The following is a 21,087-nucleotide window of genomic DNA, read 5'->3' as shown; positions in this document are numbered from 1 at the left end:
CTAACAAGGTAGACTGAATAGTCATCACTGATAATCTTCCTGTGATCACCTCAATCTCCGCTCTGCACATGTCCTCCTGAAGTGGTCTTGTCAGTTTCCTCAAAAATGACACATTACCATGAGACTTTCTACTCAGTGCGTCTGCAACTACATTTGCTTTTCCAGGATGATAAAGTATTTGACAGTCATAATCCTTCACTAGCTCCAACCATCTCCTTTGTCTCATATTTAATTCCTTCTGAGTGAAGAAATACTTGAGACTTTTATGATCGGTATATATTTCGCACTTCTCACCATACAGATAATGTCTCCAAATCTTTAGTGCAAAAACAACTGCTGCCAACTCCAGATCATGTGTTGGATACTTCTGTTCATAGTCCTTCAATTGTCTAGAAGCATAAGCTATGACTTTGCCATTCTGCATCAACACACACCCTAAACCTTGCTTTGAAGCGTCACTATAAATCACAAGTCCTCCTGATCCAGATGGAATAGTAAGTACTGGAGCAGAAACCAATCTTTGCTTCAAATCTTGAAAACTTTTCTCACAAGCTTCAGTCCATTCAAACTTATGATTCTTCCTCGTGAGTTGTGTCAATGGCATTGCTATCTTGGAAAATCCTTCAACAAATCTTCGGTAATAGCCTGCTAATCCCAGAAAACTCCTTACTTCTGAAACATTTGTTGGTCTATTCCACTTACTAACAGCTTCAATCTTTGATGGATCCACCGCAATACCATCTTTTGAGACTATATGGCCCAAAAATGCCACCTTCTCTAGCCAAAATTCACATTTCTTAAATTTGGCATAGAGTTGTTTTTCTTTTAATTTCTCCAACGTCAACCTCAAATGTTCCTCATGTTCTTCTTGGGATCGAGAATACACCAAGATATCATCAATAAACACTATTACAAACTTATCAAGGTAGTCCTTAAACACCCTGTTCATCAAGTCCATGAATGCAGCTGGAGCATTAGTTAATCCAAATGGCATCACAAGGAACTCATAATGGCCATACCGAGTTCGAAATGCGGTCTTTGGTACATCCTCTTCTCTAATCTTTAATTGATGATACCCAGATCTCAAATCAATCTTTGAAAACACTCCTCTTCCTTGTAATTGATCAAAAAGATCATCAATTCTAGGAAGTGGATACTTATTCTTGATTGTCAACTTGTTCAATTCTCTATAATCAATACACATTCGCATCGTCCCATCCTTTTTCTTCACAAATAGCACCGGAGCTCCCCATGGTGAAAAACTAGGCCTGATAAACTTTTTATCCAGGAGTTCTTGCAACTGTATCTTTAATTCCTTTAGTTCTGCTGGTGCCATTCTATAAGGTGCCTTGGACACAGGGGCTGTACCAGGAAGTAGCTCAATCACAAATTCAATTTCTCTGTCTGGAGGCAATCCCGGTAAATCTTCTGGAAATACTTCTAAGAAATCTCTAACTACCGGTACATCTTCCGGTTTTAACTTTTGCTCCTTATACGTGTCAACCACACTGGCGAGATAACCCACACATCCACTTTCCAACAGTCGCCTGGCCTTCATAGCAGAAATTAATGGAATGCAACCTTTCGATGTCGCTCCAGTAAACATAAACTCATCTTCCTCCGAAGGCTTAAATATCACTGTTTTCCTTCTACAATCAATAGTGGCATTATACTTTGAAAGCCAATCCATACCCAAAATCACCTCATAATCGGCCATCTCTAACATTATTAGATCAGCATATAATTCCCTACCATCAATGCAAATAGGAACCCCCCTCAACCAATGAGTAGAATACAGAATCTCTCCAGATGGTAACATTGTACTAAAAACTTCTGACAATTTTTCACACGATCCACCCAACCTTTTTACATATGTCAATGATGCAAATGAATGCGTGGCACCTGAATCTATTAATGCATGAGTGAGAATACCAGATGCAAAAATATCACCTGACACAACAGAGTTGTTGGTATCAGCATCAGCCTGAGTAATCGTGAACACCCTAGCATTTGTCCTCTGAGGTTCATCCTTCATTTGTTGGTTCTTCATCAATGGACAATCTTTGATAAAATGATCCCCCTTGCCACATTTGAAGCAGCTCTTAGTTAGAAGCCTGCACTCCCCGAAATGATTCTTTCCACAAGTTTGACATCGTGGCATTTGTTGGAATCCAGGTTGCCTGTTTTGCTGACCTCCTTTAAATTTCTTATTCTGTCCTTGTCTAAATTGGAAATTCTGGGCCCCTCTTTTGTTGTCATTGTGAAAGCGGCTTTGTTCTTTGTTGAATGGAGTATCTCTACGAGGCGTGCTAGTAGCAGCTTTAGCTTTTGTTATTTTTTCTTCTCTATGTTCAGCTCTCAAAGCTTTCTCCACAGCCTGAGCATAAGAAAGAGGCCCTGTACGTCCCATATCTACATCTCTAGCCAATTCTGGTTGTAGACCCTCCAGGAAGCGATTCACTCTACTAGTTTCAGTGTTAACCAAGTCTGGTGCAAACTTGGCTAACCGGTCAAATGTCCTGGCGTACTCAGCCACTGATAGATTCCCCTGTTGCAATCTAGTGAACTCACTTACTTTGGCAGTCAACACAGCTTCATTATAAAACTTCTCATTGAAGACCAGTTCAAATTCTGCCCAAGTCATCTGATTCACTTCTCTAGTCTGCTTAACCACTTCCCACCAGATCTTAGCATCCTTTTTAAGTGTATGTGCAGCACAAGAAACTTTTTCCCTGTCACTTAGTTGCATGAACTCAAAGATGTCTTCTAAAGAACTCTTCCAGTCTTGTGCGTCAAGTGGGTCAGTGCTACCTTCAAATACTGGTGGGCGTTGTTTTCGGAACCGTTCATATAATGGTTCCATGGGGTGCACTGCAGGTGGAGCTTGTGGAGGTGTTGGAGTTTCAGTAGGTGGTGTTGGTGCTTGCCTTTGTCGTTGTTCTGCTAACAACTTCTCAATTTGTTCAGCCTGTCTATTCACCACCGCTCGAAGTTGAGCCATTTCTTGTTCATATTTATTGCTGCAAGAGCCTTCAGTAGCCCCCATACCATGTTCATGATCCATCTGTGTTATTATATATCTTTTAAGACAAAATGTCCATAACTTATGTCATTTAGCCAATAAAGCACATGATGCATGCAACCAGCACATAATAAATGCACACATAAAACTTACAGATGAACTGAGCATTATCCTTTCCTCAATGTGTACATATGAACGGTCTACAAGAACATTTTAACCATGGCGCTCTGATACCAACTTGTAACACCCTCACTTATTTTAGTTAAAAACCATATTTGAGGTGTTACGTTTTAAAACTATATCATATAATTTATTTCTGCGGAAGTCTGGACATATATATATATATATATATTTTTTTAAAACTTGAAAACTTATTTCACCTTATTTACATTAAACATAAAGTGTGTCTCAAACATATTATACATAAGTATTAAATAACCCAATTTATTTTCAAAACATAACTTCACACTTTATTACAAACATCTCACTGATAACTGAAATAACCCACAAAAAGGTCGATGTGTTCATATGTACAAATCAGGGTCAGGACCATGCTTCAGTTCTCCTCATATCATTCACATATTTCTTTCTCTACCTGCAACACAAGACAACTGTGAGCCTAAAGCTCAGTAAGCAAAGTAATGCATGCAATGCTAATGATTACCCAATATCAATGGACATATACAACTTCTTTTTTTTTTTTAAATTTTGGGCCCCTTAATATTGTGCACACTGTTTGAATTGGTCAATGCCTGCAGGGCTTGTTACACATATAATACAAAATCCCATGGGTTCTCCTCCGGCTAGCCTTCACCACAGTAGGGCACATTAAAAACCTTATTCCATCGTTGCCCCGTCAGGCTCAAGAGTTAAGGCGGCCACACACTGTGGTGTCAATACATATAACAATAACTCATATGGAGGAGAATAAAAACGGAAATATGGCAAACAATATAATTGGTTCACTAAACCTAGCCCAAATTATTGGGCAGCCACTATAAGCCTACTATAGGCATCCGTTTACACTTATTAACACTTTCATTTGCCTTTTCAAAACAGTGGCACTGAACTTAAACTTCTTATTACAACTTTCTTTTATGTTGCACAAAACTTGCAAAGGCATTATATAATTAATCATCATAATATCATGCATGGTCTTATATCATATAATAATTTACCATATCACTATTATGCCATGCATACAAATTTATGATGAAGTGTCACTGTATGTTAATACCACTTACTCACAAAATATTCATATAATGCATACTTTCACATAACACATAATTCTTGTGTTGCAGTTGAGTACTTTACTTACCTTTTGTCCACAATATATTTCACCGTGTAACAAGTGATGTCTTAGGTATTGATGTGCTTATCCTGACAATAGCATGGATTTCTCATCATAATGATGGCAGTAATACATTGAACTCTCATTTAAAAAAATACCCATAAGACTTCATATCAAATTTCATACCCAAAACATGCCTAAAATGCCTTAAACCACCTAGATCGAGCATTAGATTTATCTTAGACATTTGGGGAAATTTTGACAGAGTTTCCCCTTAATTTTAGCTATCCTCAAATATCAAAATACACCAATAATCAACATCAATTAACCTGCCATAACCATATATCCCAAATACCAACATGATTCATCATAAAGTTATCATATACCGATTTTGATAAAATTCTTATCTCCTAGATCATCACCCAAATTAAATGAGTCTCCACATATATTCAAACATTTATAAACATATATACTCTCTTATAAACTCAATCAAATAACCAAAAATCATCTTGTACTCCAAGAACCCCAAAAACCTCATAAAACACAAAATTTCACTTACCGAGCAACTTTTCGGCGAAAACAATCTCTTCAAGCTTTTCTAAACCTCAAACCACTTGGAAACCCCAAGAAATATCTTAAAAATGATAAAACACCATATATAAGTTCTCAGAAAAATTAAAAAACATAGTTTAACTTCCAAGTACAAGAACTTACCATAAAAAGGCTAGAACTAAGCTTAATCTACTTCTTTGGCTTTGCTTTCACTTGGATCTCCTTAGAATTTCTTCAAACCAGCCAAGAAATGGTTTTTGGTTTTCTTTTCTCTCTGTTTTTCAGAATAATGGTCGTGCAAAGTGATAAGGTTTGATAAAAATTCCTTATTTTCAATGATTTAGCCTTATTGTCAAAAGTTGACACCTTTCATCTCATCATTTCACCTTTTGACTTATGAAAACCTTATCACTTCAATAATTTCGACTTAATCATCTGCTAGGCCTATTATCCTTATGTGTAAAACACTCACACCAAACCTTAGGTCCATATGACTTCATACCCAATAGTTATGCTTACCCGATCGAGCGTAGCGCACTTATGCTAAGCTCGTTTTGACTTTGCATCCATACCACTGATTATGTATACCTCCCATCAAGAATTGATCTAATGGTTCTAAAACCATTTTTACATCATCAATGAGACCTTAATCCTACCTCGATTACATTTGGTAAATCCATAAATACTCAATTTTACACCGAAATACTAGTAATCGACATTGTACTATTTTCCACTACTTAACCTATTTTGCCTTCTATATCTCACTTTCAACACTTAATTCCATGCCTTGTCCATATTTTTCATACTTTCTTATATCTTGAGCACATCAAACACCCATAAAAGACAACTCAAATGCCACAAGGTTAATAATATTGAGCATACATATAGACATCACATACACAACTTTTATACTTATACATGAAAACACTTATAAGAATATGCATATGCTCAAATTATACATATTGTATGATATGTAATGCAATGCAATCATGTGATTATTGGCTATATATATCAAAATAATGTGGGTGCTACAATGAAGCTGGTGTGTTCCTGGTCCGCCGAATTCATCGCGATCTGATTGTAGCCTGAGTACGCGTCCATAAAGGACATGAGCTCGTGTCCTGCCGTGGCATCCACCAACTGATCAATCCTGGGCAATGGAAAGCAATCCTTGGGGCAGGCGTTATTCAGGTCGGAGAAGTCGATGCAGGTCCGCCATTTCCCGTTAGGCTTTGGAACTAGCACGGGGTTGGCGACCCATATTGGAAACTTGGCTTCATGGATAAAGCCGCATTTCTTGAGCCGAGTCACCTCTTCCTTCAAGGCTTCAGCTCGAGCTGTTCCTAGGCGTCTTTGCTTCTGGGACTTGGCGAGAATGCTTTTATCCAGATGAAGTGTATGCATGATGATACTCAGGTTGATTCCCACCATGTCCTCATGGGACCATGCAAACACATCCAGGTTATCCCGCAAAAACTTAGTCAGCTCCGCCTTCCTCTTGCTACAGAGGTTTTTTCTGAGTTTGACCATCCGTGATGGATTCTGTGGATCAATGTTCACTTCCTCGAGCTCCTCAATCACCTGGAGCTCGGATCTGTCCTCACCTATTCGGGGGTCAATATCCTCACTTAAGACGACATTTTCCCCTTCGGCGCTTTGAGGTTTTTCAATATCAGGATTAGCTAAGGGTTCCTGAGATTCCTCTCCACCACCTTGAATGGCCATTGCCAGCTACTCGGGTTTAGATTTTCCCTTCATAGAAATGTTGTAGCATTCCCTGGAAGCGAGCTGATCACCATGAACAGTGCATATTCCCATGGAAGTAGGGAATTTCATCGCGAGGTGGCGAATGGAAGTGACGGCCTCAAACGTCATGAGCGTAGGTCGCCCCAAGATCGTGTTGTATGCAGTGGAGCAGTCGATTACCACGAATTCGAGGAGCTTGGAGACTGTCCGTGATCCTTCTCCTAGGGTGATCACCAGCTCGATCGTCCCTATTGCTGTTGATCCCTCTCTCGAAAAACCATACAGCATCATGGAGGTCGCCTTCAACTCAGCGACGGTTAAACCCATCTTTTCTAACGTCGATCGGAACAGGAGGTTAACCGAGCTCCCGTTGTCGATCAGCACCCTCCTTACTCTCCGATTGTCTAGCTGAACTGCCATGACCAAAGGGTCATTGTGAGGGAATTGGACATGGACCGCATCTTCCTCCGTAAAAATGATCGATTGTCTCTCCAACCGCTGCTGTTTTGACTGGCGCTGCTTCGGGACGAACTCTACTTCGTTATGAGCCTTTAGTTCATTCACGTATCTCTTCTGGGCACCCCTACTCGTGTCGGCCATGTGCGGACCCCCAGATATGGTGGATATCTCTCCTCCAACCACGAGAGGAGGGACGTCCTGATCTACCCGAGGCCCGGGCTGACTGGTCGGGACTTCTGGAGCAGGTCGACTTGCTGGAACCCTGTTCCGCGCATATTGAGCCAAGGGGCCGGCTCAGATGAGAGTCTCGATCTCATCTTTTAGATGCCTACAATCGTCGGTATTGTGGCCAACATCGTTATGAAAACGGCAAAACTTGGAGGTGTCTCTCTTCCCCTTATGATGCTTTAGTGGCTCCGGCCTCTTCCAGGGGACTCGAGTAGAGTTGGCTAGGAAGATGTTCTCCCTAGACTGGGTGAGCTCTGTATAAGTCACGAAGATGGGCTTGACTTTGTCTACGGACTTATTCTTCTTTTGGCTGTGCTGACTGTTTTCGCCATTTCCCTTTCTTTTGCCTCCACCGGGCTGGTTGTTCTGTGTGACGTTTTGGGTCGTTGCCACGACCTCCGTCCCTACTCCAGCGAGCTGTTCGGGGACCTGGATGGTTCCCGCAGCTGAGGCTTCGGCCTCCTCCAAGTTAATCCATTCTTGGGCCCTGTTAAGGAATTCGTTAACCGAGCTGACTCCCTTCCTTTGTATATCCTTCCAGAGATCTCCTCCAATGAGGATTCCAGTTCTCATGGCCATGAGCTTGGAGCTATCATCTGCATCTCTGGCTCGAGCAACGACGTTCGCAAATCTGCTCAGGTAGGCCTTCAGAGTCTCACCGGGCTGCTGCCTCACGTTAGCCAGGGAGTCGGCCTGAACACGGGCGGCCTGGGAGGCTCGGAATGCCCTTTTGAAGTCTGCCGAGAAAGTTTTCCAGGAGCTGATTGACTGTCTTTTACTTTCCTTGAACCACTGCCTGGCAGGTCCAGTCAGTGTGGAAGGGAAGATTAAACATCTCCGCTCGGGGCCAATGTTGTGGGCCATCATTAGGGTGTTGAACATCCCTAGATGGTCCGATGGGTCTCCGTCCCCATTGAACTTTGACAAGTGCGGCATACGGAAACCAGATGGGTACGCCGTTGCTGCTATACTGGGGGCGAAGAGTTCCATCTCGTCCCCTGAATCATATTCGTCTTTTTCTTTTTCTGACAGGAGCTTCCTCATCAGCTCCTCCATCTGAGTCAGGCGCTCGAGGGTTTGGTCCTGATGTCCTTGGTTATTCCGGGTCTATTCAACAGCTCCGGATCCATTGTACATATTTGGTGGGTTATTTCCCCTCCTATCTTGAGATAGGTTATTTGGGACATTCCCTCCGTTACGTACTTCGGACAGAGCCCCCCCTGAGCGAGCATGGCCATCTCCTCCTGCTTATTCCCCTCTATGAGAGTTGAGGCGATCTCGCAGGTCGCCTCCCTGCGTGGTTTGATGACTTTGTGCCGAACTCAAATGCTGACGCAGGTCTCCCCCAGAGAGATCACTCCGGTGACTGCCGGTCCAGTGGCTCCTGCTGGATAGGATTGGAGTCTGTCTCTGGTGGTGAGGATCTGAGCTTTCCCTTGGCGCCCTGCTACGCCGGGAAGGTCCAGCTGATGGTGGGTTTCTCCTACTACTCCCATAGGCTGGGATATCTCGGACGGGCCGAGGAGGAGACGGATACCTGATTGGGGAATGAGGATGCCTGACTGGAGAGGCGATCCTAGTTCCGTCAGGATGGATCAAGTTTGGTGGCGGCCTTTCGGCCCTGCCAACCTGCTGGTCCCGCGTTTGACGATCTGGACGAGGAGCAGGTCGGTTGTTGGGGACGGGCTGATGCTGCGAGCCCTCCCCGAATCTCCTTCGGGAATTTCCTCGAGCTCCCTTGGGCGCTCTCGAGGATGGCTGGGAGATAAGAGTTGACGATCTGACCGAACGGCTGTATTGCTGTTGCCTGGCTTCAGGCATTTCTTCGAAGCTTGCCTCTCGGTGATGTGATGAAGGAGTGGAATTGGCTGTCGGAAGTCTATCCGACCGGCTAGGCCTCGACCGGTTACCCCGGCGAGACTTAGGAGCCTCGCCTTGCCTCTCTTCGACGTTAACGTCGGTTGTGAGAGGGGGTAGTCGGGCCAGCACATCCTTGATCTGCTGGTTAGCTATTGCTAGCTGGCTGCTCAACTGAGCGTTCTCCATCTCCACCGCCGTGTAATAACACGGGTTTGGATTAGGTGGCCGAGGGACCGAACTTCCGGTGTCATCTTGGCCCACCGGCTGCTTTCCTGGCCGCTGCTGGGCCTCAGGAACTTGTTCACCAGGGGTGGCAATATGATGAGCCTCCTGCCCATCATGTTGTTCTGTCTCGTTACCATGCCTGGATCGAGTAGTCACCATAGTTGGATGTTTACAACTGCACTAATCGAACTTTGCTCTCAATGAAAGCACCAAACTGTTGACGCAGTTCTTCGCCAACAGGTAATTTTAGAAAGGAAGAGAAAGGGATTAGTGCAAATAATGAACCGAAACAGATATGTGATCTTGGAAAATGAAATGGTGACTCAAGACACGGTTTTTAAGTGGTTCAAAGGTTAAAATCCTTCTACTCCACTAGTCAATATTATTGCTCTATTATGGGTATATGATTACAGGATATTTCTTACAAGAGATAACCCAACCCTTATCAACTCCCAGGGTCTGCATATTTATAGGAGATCGCACCTGGGAGTTGGTAAGAAGGTCATCCCGTGACCTTCTTACCTATCGTATCAACTCGGTGACATTCATGATTAATTCCTAAACCTGACACGTAAGTGTGGTCAAATCAATAGGTAAGGAGATAATGGGTCGCACGACCCAACCCAGTCGTGGGTGTCTGAATATGCACATTCCTGCTGCGTGTCCGAGAAGTCAGGGGCATATCAGACACGTGATGTCTGATATGTGCACGTTTACCTTGCATGTGTTGACTTTACAAAGAGTCATAGCCTCCAAATCCAGCTCGTACCACGAGTTGGATGCCTAACTCGACCTTCGGCCTCCAGAGTCTGGACTCAAGTCTTAAGCAATCTTTGCGAACCTTTGGGTTATCTCGATCTAAGGAGGTACGACCTTTTGACGGAAGCTCTGGTTTTGGGGATGTCCACGAGATAATCATGATTAGGCCGCAGCTCAGCTTGCTAATCAGCCCGTGGGAAAATCAGGGCGTACAGTCCCAATGTCTCAGGTTTCTGCAGCACCTGCCTTAAAGGCTGATCGGTCATGACGTGGATTGAATGGGATTGGAAATATGGCCTAAGTTTCTGGGAAGCCGTAATAAGGCAGAACACCATCTTTTCCATTAGAGGATATTGAGATTCTGCTCTGAGAAGTCTCTTACTTATGTAATATACTGGCTTTTGAACTCGGTCCTCCCCCGGACCAACACGGCGCTGGCCGCATTTTCGGTCACGGCTAAATAGAGGAAAAAGTGCTCCCCTGCCGTTGGTTTAGATAACACTGGTGGCTCAGCCAAATGTGTCTTCAGATCGATGAAAGCCTGCTCGCATTCCTCAGTCCACTCGAACTTTTTGTTCGGTTGAAGCAGGTTGTAGAATGGCAAATACTTATCGATGGATTTAGAAATAAACTGATTGAGGGCCGCCACCCTTCCTGTCAGACTCTGGACATCTTTATGCGACTTGGGTGAAGGCATCTCTAGCAGCGATCTGATTTTGTCCGGGTTCGTCTCTATCTCCCTGGTGTTGACTATGAATCCTAGGAATTTTCCCGACGCCACTCCGAAAGTACATTTCTGGGGGTTTAGCCTCATATTATACTTCCTTAGAATTCCAAAACATTCCTTTAGATCGGAGACATGGTTATTGGCAGTCTTTGACTTGACTAGCATATCATCAACATACACTTCCATGTGTTTTTCCGATCTGATCTGCGAACATTCTGTTAACCAACCTCTGGTAGGTCGCCCCAATGTTTTTCAGCCCGAAGAGCATGACTTTATAGCAGTACACATTGGTTGGAGTCATGAAGCTAGTGTGTTCCTGGTCCGCAGGGTTCATGGAGATCTGGTTATATCCAGAGTACGCATCCATGAAGGACATGAGCTCGTGCCTTGCGGTGGCGTCCACCAACTGGTCAATCCTTGGCAAGGGGAACCAATCCTTTGGACAGGCTTTATTTAGATCAGAGAAATCGATGCAGGTCCGCCATTTTCCATTTGGTTTTGGGACTAGGACAGGATTGGCGACCCCGATCAGATACTTAGCCTCGCGGAAGAAGCCGCACTTCAAAAGCCTAGCTACTTCCTCCTCCAATGCTTCAGCTCGGGTCATACCTAGAGGCCTCTATTTCTGGGATTTTGCAGGCATGCTTTTGTCCAAATTTAGCGTATGCATGATGACACTCGGGCTAATTCCTATCATGTCTTCATGGGACCAAGCGAAAACGTCTAGGTTTTCTTGTAAAAAAAGTAATCAATTCCGCCTTTCTGTCGGCGTCAAGATTTTTCCCGAGCTTAACGACCCTCGAAGCATCTTTGGGATCAATGTTTGCTTCTTCGAAGTCTTCGATAGCCTGGAGCTCAGATCTATCTTCACCTATCCGGGGATCAATATCCTCACTCGGGCTGATTCCCCTGCAACTGACCTGTTGAGGTTTTTCCATCCCAAGATTATCTCTAACTTCCTGGGATTCCTCTCCTTGATCTTGCACGGCCATAGTCTGTTGCCCAGGTTGTGATTTTCCCTTCATGGAAATGCTATAGCATTCCCTAGCAGCGAGCTGATTGCCTCAGACAGTACATATTCTCGTGGATGAAGGGAATTTCATCATGAGGTGGCAGACGGAAGTTATAGCTTCGAATGCCATCAACGTGGGCCTACCCACGATTGCGTTGTACGCGGTCGGACAATCCACGAGCAGCTTAGAAACAGTTCGTGGTCCTTCGCCCAAGGTTATCACCAACTCGATCGATCTGATAGCTATCGAACCTTCTCCGGAAAACCTGTACAACATCATGGAGGTTGCCTTTAGTTCGGCCACAGACAATCCCATTTTCTCCAACGTGGACCTAAATAGCAGGTTCACAGAGCTCCCATTGTCGACCAAGGTCTGCCTAACTCTCCAATTGGCGAGCTGGACGGTTATGACTAGAGGGTCGTTATGCGTGAACTAGACATGACTAGCGTCTTCTTCAGTAAAACTGATCGGTTGTTTCTCCAATCGTTGATGTTTAGACAAATGCTACTCCGGAACGAACTCTACTCCATTGTGAGACCTCAGCTCATTGACATACCTCTTCTGGACATTTCTGCTCGTGCTTGCCAGAGGAGGGCCTTCAAATATGGTGGTTATTTCTCCTTCTATTATCAGAGGAGGGGTGTCCTGACTCACCTGGGCTCCAGTCTGATTTCCAGGGGCTTCCGGAGCTGATTGAACATTTTGCCCAGTGAGCTGATTAGGGATGGCTCGATTCCAGGCATACTGAGCTAGGGGCCTGACCCTGATGAGCGTCTAGATCTCATCTTTCAAATGCCTGCAGTCATCGGTGTTGTGACCGATGTAATTGTGGAATCGAAATTTTTTTGAAGGGTCTCTCTTTGCCCTTTGATGTTTTAGAGGCCCGGGCTTCTTCCACGGAAGGCGGGCAGAGTTCGCTAAGAAGATGCGCTCCCTAGTATCCGTGAGATTGGCGTAAGTCACATAGATCGGCTTGAATTTCTCCACGGGCTTATTTTTCTTTGAACCATTCTGGCTGCCTTTGCCATTTCCCTTCCTCTTGCTTCCTCCCCCGTGGTTATTCTGGGTAATGGTTTGAACCGTAGCTGCCACGTCCGTTACCTCTCCAGCGGGCTGGGCAGGGACTTGGCTGGTTCCTGCGACCGAAGTTCGCGCCTCTTCCAGGTTGATCCATCTCTGAGCCTTGTTCAGGAACTCGTCCGCTGTGTTGACGCCTTTGCTCTAGATCTCTTTCCACGGGTCGCCTTCGACAAGGATTTCTGTTCTCATCGCCATAAGCCTGAAGCTTTCATTCGCGTCTCTAGCTCGCGCAACGATGTTGGTAAACCTACTCAAGTAAGCTTTCATAGGCTCCCCAGGCTGCTGCTTTATGTTTGCCAGGGAGTCTGCCTTTATTCGAGTTGCTTGAGAAGCTCAGAATGCCCTCTTGAAGTCAGTAGAGATTCTCTTCCACGAGCTGATAAAATGCTTCTTGTATTGCTTGAACCATTGCCTGGCTGGTCCGACCAGGGTCGAAGGGAATACTAAGCATCTTAATTTGGGTCCGATGTTATGGGCCATCATTAGGGTATTGAACATCCCCAAGTGGTCGGACGGATCTCCATCTCCATCGAACTTTGATAAATGGGGCATCCTGAAACCTGGTGGGTATGGTGTTGCTGCGATGTTGGGGGCGAAAAGCTTGAGCTCGTCCCCTGAGTCGTACTCGTCTTTTTCCTTTTCTGATAGGAGTCTTTTCATCAGTTCCTCCATCTGAGCCAGCCTCTCAAGGGTTGGGTCCTTAGTTCTTTGGGGCTGTTCAATAGCTCCCATTTGACCGTACGCATTTGATGGGTTATTGTCCCTCCAAGCTCGAGCTTAGTTTGGTGGGGCATTCCCGTTGTCATGTACCTCAGAAGGACTTCCCTCGTGGTGAGTGTCGTTGACTCCATCGCGAGTCGGATTGGTCCTTTGTGAGTTTAGGCGATCTCGCAGATCGGTATGTGGATCAACCCGAGGGTTTTGAGCTGAGCTCAGCTGATTCCTCAAATCTGTGCTGGTTCTACCACTTTGACGATCCTCCATCCTATAACTTCCATTAGAGAAGCTCAGAGCTTGCGGCCGAGGATGAGGATTTGGAGCATTCTTGCGTGCTCGTGGGGCATGAGCAGGGGCAGCGGGAGGAGGATTCCTCCTACTGTTTCTGTAGGCAGGGACGTCTCAAGCAGAATGAGGTGGGGACGGATGCCTGACCGGCGACGGAGGGTGTCTGATTGGTGAAGCAATTCTTGTCCCATCAGGTCGGATCAAACTAGCCCGAGGTTGATCTGCTCCACCATTTCTGGTTCCCTATGCATGGCGATCTGACCGCGGTACAAGGAAGTCGGTCGGGACACGCCGTCTTTGCAAGTTTGTTCTTGACCGTCTGCGTGGGTTTCCATGAACATTCGACAGTGGCGTTGAACTCGGAGTCAAGGTTCTGACCGACTGGCTGACTCGTTGGTGATCCCTGAGAAAGCCACCAAACGGGGTTTCCTAGTGATTGGGCGACACGGGAGTAGAACTTGGAGTTGAGGTTCTAACCGATCAACTTGGCCTGGGTCGACTATCCCGGGGAGACTTATGAGTCTCGCCTTGCCTCTTTCTGACGTTAACGTCGGTTGCAAGAGGGGGTAGCCGAGCCAAGACTTCCTCGATTTGCTTATTGGCCTTGGCTAGATGGCTCTCAACTGCATGTTCTCCATCTCTACCGCAGTCAAGTAATCCGGGTTCAGATTCGGCGGTAGAGGTGTTGAACTTCCGGTGTCGCCATGCCCCATCGGTTGTTTTCCCGATCGCTGCTGGATCTCCGGGCCTTGTTCGTCAGAAGCAGTGGTATGGTGAGACTCCTGCCCACCATGTTGATCCGTATCGTTACCGTGCCTCGAACGAGTGACCACCGTGATGAACTTTTTCTTGAATCTTTTTCAATAGCACTAATTCGCAGCTCTCAATGAAAGCACCAAAATGTTGACACGATTTTTCGCCAACAATGTATTACGAAAATTAACTGGAATGAACTAGTGCTTTAGGATAAACCGTAATGAGAATAATCACTCTTTAAGGTACTTAGAATGATATAATAAGAATACTCGTTCCTTTTTACGTGGTTCGGAGGTTAAAATCCCCCTAGTCCACGAGTCAATATTATTGTTGTATATCTCATTCTATTTTTACAGAGTATTTACACTACAGAAAGAATCCAACCCCTTTTCTATTCTAGATCTTGGTATTTATAGGAGAATGATACATGGGTAGGTGTTGGGGTCATCTAATGATCACTTGATCCCTCACATCATCCCTGTGACGCTGATGATTAACATTTACATTTTATATTGAAGTGTGATCTAATCATTAGGTAAAATAGATCATGGATCACATGGGCTAAATCAGGCGTGTGCCGTCTGATCATGCACGTTTATATTGCGTATCCGGGAATTCGGGAGTAAACAGACCGTGATGTCTATATTGCGTGGTCAACTTTATAAAGATCCTGGGGTACGTCAGACTCCTGGCATACCACGAGCTTAGCGTAATGTCAGCTCATGCCTTTGGATGCTATATTACACAAATGGGTCCAAGAAGTATGCTGCTTTGAACTCACCAGTTCGAGCTATTTGTCTAGAGAATCGTACCGAATTTCCTCGGATGAAAGGTGAACACGTGGCACGTCGATTATAGCTTTTTGCTAGCCTATTGTACCCGAGCTGCCTCAACAGGATACGTGCTGATTTTCAAGGCGTACAGAGTCAAATACCAAAATTTTTAAATATAGATATTGGCGGCAGAAATACTTAAGTTTATGTAATTGTTGCACTTAAATACCTAAATTTTAAGTTTTATAGTACAAATAATAAAAATAAAGTTTAGTTTTAAAAAAGAAAATATCTATTAATTATCTACTCTACCATATTTTTTTAATTAGTTTTAAAGGTATGTTACATTAAATATTTGTAAGATTAAGTCAAAATTGAAAGAAAAAAAACTATTAAACCAAGAATTGTTAGATATACACTTTTTATATATAAATATGGCTTTTGTAAAAGCTGTTTAGAAAAATCTGAAGTATAAAGAAATCTTTAAAAAAAATTGGAAAAAAGAATAAAAACTTAATAAATATAGAAATAATTAAATTGGTATGTAAATAAAATTTCTAGTTTATGAATTCCAAGCACCCAAACAAATTGGAAAACCAAAATCATGATCCACAATTTCTCTCTCTTTGATATTGATGATCTTGTAGATGTCGAGAACTTCCATTTTTTTTTTCAGTATAATGCTTTGCTCCAATAGTGAAAACCTCCATTTTTTCTAGTGTAGTGATGCTCCAGCCGAGTTCCTCCACTTTTTCAATATAGTGCTTTGCTCATGCTAAGATCCTCCATTTTTTCTGGAGTATTACTTATCGAGAATTTGTGACTTACACTTTCTAAATCAACTATAAATAATAAGAATAAATTCAATAATACAAACTCGAGAGATTAATCAAGAATCACATGCATAATATGAATGCAATTTTTGAAAATTCAAAGAATAAATAAAGATATAAAACAATGATGTAAAATAGATAGTGAAATTACACCTCCTAGATAAATGGAATCCACACTTGAAATATAGTAGAACTATCAAAGGAGAAAGCAAAAAGTATATTGGGAAACTCAAAAATGAAATCAAAATGGTCTATCAAAGATTGTTAGGATTTTAGAGAGATACAATATTTGAAATTGAATAATTGATTCTTCAAATTTGGGGAACTTTCAAAGGCTTATACACCAGGAGTATCGTTGTCCAAAATATCTATTACAAGCATTCTCAAAGTTGCTTGGAGCTTCACCAAGATGGAATGAGATGTGAGATTTAACAAGCTTTTGAAACTCATATAAGTCAAACAATTCTTGGTGAGTTTCTTAGAGAAAATGAGTGATCTTAGAAAGCTAGAGGGAGGAGTTAGAGAGAGAGTTGAAAAGTGTGATCAATGTTTTACGTCTAATAATCTTTATTTATAGTATAGTTACCGTCATTGGGATTAACTAATAGTAAACAACCTTTTAAACACATTATTTTGGAGCCAAAATTGGACTTTCTTGGAAAGCCCCAGACAACATCTCGTCTGTCCACTGTATTGGTTATGGCTTTGATGGCGATATGTCGCCACCTAGGTTGCGACATATTGTCTCCCCACTGCCTAATATGACCAAAATCATTCTCAAGCACCTCCAAATGATTTCAAATTTTTAGGGTAAGTTTAGATATCTCATTGTATCATTTTAAACCTAAAAAAATCAACTAAGAAAAATCAATTATTAAGGGTGATTTTGAGTATTAGAGGAGTGAATTCAATTGTAGAAAAAAGAAAAAAAATGAGAAAAGAAGGAAATGGAGGGAAAACGTAAAAAGTCCTATTGACGTGTTGTCGTTTTGTTTTTTAAAAAAGTGAACAACTTTTTTATTTGTTAAAAAATTATTCAATCACACAAAAATCATTTATATAAAAAATGAAATAATAAAAATAATCAAATAAAAAATAAAATATCACTAACACTAAAGTAATAATTAAAAAATAGAACTATTTAAAAAATATATAAAAATATGAAAATAATTTCCACAAAATTAACTTAGATTAGAAAAAAAAAACATAAGTTATGAAAATAAAATCCTAATTTCCAAATATTTATGAAACTTTAGAAAAAAAAAGTCTATGTTGTACATAATTTCCTCAAAAATGCAGTATATGAAAAGAGATTTTTTCATAAATATGGGAAATTTTAAAATTGTTTTCATAAATATGGAGAAAATAACTTTTTCTTTAAAATATGGAAATTATGTGAGATTATATTTATTCGACAGTTCCATATACCCATTGTTCTGATCTTTCTCTTCTTCGTTTCGACTCACGAAGGCATTCGAGGTCAAATCAGAGCATATTCTTGATCTTATGTTTTTTCTCGCTCGTCTCCATCATCCTAAATCTCCTCCAGCACTACAATCTTCATTGGGGAGAGGTTGATACTAGAGAATACACTGACATTCTAAACAGCTTGGTTCTGTGGTGAAATCCTTTATGGCAAAGATGGGGTCTCGTAATTAGTTCAGTTTGCCTCTGCCATAGTTAGAAGCTGATTCTGGTGGTTATCATCATACAACCATTGACGATCTACACCAGAAAGGTTTGCTGCCAACCTCTGTGAACTTAGTTAATCACCAAGAAAAAAAAATCAACTTCTAAAAAGCAACTCCATTAATTAAAGGTGCTTTGAATGACACGTACTCAACGTGAATTTTATTGAGAGTATATTGTTGAACTAAAAAAAATTATTTATCAACTTCACACAGTAGAGATTCTCTAAGTAGATAAGGTTAAACTTAGGAAAATCAGCAAAAGAAATTGAAATTTAAAAAAAAAATTAAACACTTATAAGTGGGCGTGGAGGTCAGCTATTAGTGTTCTCTAAAATATTTACTTATATGACTCTCTCTTTTTTGATACTACATCATATATATTATATTGACAAAATATATATATGTTAGTCTTATTTTTATGCATTGAGTTCTATATTTATTTAGTAATTAAATTATTGAAAGTAACCTAATACCAAAACAAGTATCCAAATATTTACAATCTATAAAACTAACAAACACAATAGTAGCATAAAGTAACTATTACTAATTGAGCATCATAAAAATAACATTATAAGTGTAACTGTATGCCCTGATTTTCCCACGGGCTGATTAGCAAGCTGAGCTGTGGCCTAACCTTGATTATCTCGTGGACATCCCTCGCAACCGGAGCTGCGCCGTAAGGTCATACCTCCTTAGCTCGAGGATGGTTGGGGGTTCGCCTCTGATAACTTAAAGACAGAGTCTGGGCTACGACGACCAAAGGTCGGGTCAAGCATCCAGCCTGCAGTACGAGCTGGGGTTGAAGGCTGTGACCCTTTATAAAGTCAGCCACGCAAGGTAAACGTGCATATATTAGACATCACGTGTCTGATATATCTCTGACTTCTCGGACACGCAGCAGGAACGTGCGTATTCAGACATCCTCAACTAGGTTGGGCAGTGCGGCCCATTATTCCCTTACCTATGGATTTGACCACACTTATGTGTCAGGTTTAGGAATTAATCATGAATGTCACAGAGTCGACATGATGGGTAAGAAGGTCACGGGATGGCATTCTTACCAACTCCCAGGTGCCTTCTCCTATAAATATGGAGACCTTGGGAGTTGATAAGGGTTGGATTCTCTCTTGTAACAAACACCCTATAATTGTATCCTCTGAATATAGCAATAATATCGACTAGTGGAGTAGAATGATTTTAACCTTCGAACCACTTAAAAAACGTGTCTCGAGTAGCCATTTCTTTTTCCTAAGATCATATATCTGTTTCGGTTCACCTTTAGCACTAATCTCTTTCTCTTCTTTTCTAAATTTCCTGTTGGCAAAGAACCGCGTCAACAGTTTGGTGCTTTCATTGAGAGTTTGAGTCCGATTAGTGCTGTTACAAACATCCAACTATGGTGACTACTCGGTCCAGACATGGTAACGAGACAGAACAACATGATGGGCAGGAGGCTCATCATACTACCATCCCTGGCGAACAAGTTCCTGAAACCCAGCAGCGACCAGGAAAGCAGCCGGCGGGCCAAGATGATACTGGTAGTTTGGCGCCCCAGCCGCCTAATCCGAACCCATGTTATTATACTGCGGTGGAGATGGAGAACGCTCAGCTGAGGAGCCAGTTAGCGACAGCTAGTCAGCAAATCCAGGATATGCTGGCCCGACTACCCCCTCTCACAACCGGCGTTAACGTCGGAGAGAGGCAAGGCGAGGCTCCTAAGTCTCGCCGGGGTAACTGGTCCAGGCATAGCCTGTAACGCCCTACTTCCTTAGAGCCATTACCAAGTGAGTTTTAAGACAAAACAATGTGCAATGAACTCGCTAACCGAGGTTTTTAAAAAAAAAGTGTGACTAAGCAAAAGTTAAGGTTGTAATCTTTAAAAATGCGTTGTTTCGTTGAAAACTTCTAGTATTTAACATTTGGGATCCCAAAAATAAGGGTTGAAAACTATTTACAACTTAAAATAAGATTACAGTTGGTCCGCTATTAAAATCACAAGTTATTACAGCCATTTCTCGAAAATATCCCCAACCAAAGCAGTCGGGCAGGCCAAACATGTACACGTCGCATCATGCTCTCCGTACTCATGGCTGGTTGACTCAATCTTTGCCCTTACCTGCAACACAGAGCACCCGTGAGCCGAAGCCCAGCAAGAAAACTCATACAGTACATAACATATGCAAATTATACAGTTAGTCATATCAGATAGTCCACAGATAAACGGGTCAACCAATAGACTTAAGCGACCCGGCCATGCTGCCCCAGAAGCCTTACCAAAGCCTGGGGTCTCGGTCCTCACCGTAAGGATATCACATGTATCCATGGGGTCCCACCCTGACTACAAGCACTTCACGTGCTAAGTGGTACTTCCGGCCCCACTGCCGTTCTCGGCCTTTCGCCGTTCTCGGCTCCTCGTCGTTTCATTCAACTATAATCACAGATAGTCTAACTCAAATAACATTTGAACATATATCAATACAATCAAGTCTGCACCCTAACATGTAATGCAATATAGGGCCGTGCCCTGCAATCACACTATGGGCCCATGCCCTGTCCTATGGGTGCTATAGTTTTCTTACCTGTCAATTTGATAGCTTTCAACAATTGACTCCTTGAGCACGATCCCACTCGAGCCTTAGCGCACACCTAAGCACAAACATAGGTCAAAGTCAACACCAAACCTCGAGTCCAAAACCTCGCCTCGGGACCAATCCTGAGCCCCCCGGGAAGTCCTAGATCCACAAAACAAGGTGGTGGAATCGAACCCAAACCCTAGGTCAAAATCCCTCACAAATAGCCCAAAAACCCCTTTCTGGGCACAGGGTAGCGCTACAGCGCTCAAAAGAGAGCGCTATAGCACTACAAGCTGAATCAGCACCACCCCAGAAACAGGGCCTAGCGCTACAGCGCCCAAAGACTAGCGATGTAGCGCTAGTTGCATTGCAGGCAAGCAACACCAGTTTTCTTTTTCTGCGATTTCTTTGAGCCATTCTCAACCCAAACTTCCCCAAATCTTTACCAAACTCAAAATCAAGCTTATAAACACTCTCCACTCATCCCAAGCATC

At 42.8% G+C, this 21,087-nt stretch overlaps 1 protein-coding gene across 1 annotated transcript; it reads right to left on the bottom strand.

Moving 5' to 3' along the window:
* Positions 1 to 784: 784 nt before the first annotated feature.
* On the bottom strand, positions 785 to 4,759 carry LOC133804535 (uncharacterized; the record flags this gene model as incomplete). Its single annotated transcript, XM_062242688.1, has 2 exons — positions 4,341 to 4,759; positions 785 to 3,064 (listed from the first exon to the last, which is right to left on the bottom strand). A coding segment is annotated over exon 2 (2,280 nt), but the record flags the coding sequence as incomplete, so codon positions are not given.
* Positions 4,760 to 21,087: the final 16,328 nt, after the last annotated feature.

This window comes from Humulus lupulus, chromosome X (genome assembly GCF_963169125.1).
Source record: "Humulus lupulus chromosome X, drHumLupu1.1, whole genome shotgun sequence".
Taxonomy (NCBI): Eukaryota; Viridiplantae; Streptophyta; class Magnoliopsida; order Rosales; family Cannabaceae; genus Humulus; species Humulus lupulus.
This window is presented reverse-complemented; position numbering and strand designations above follow the sequence as displayed.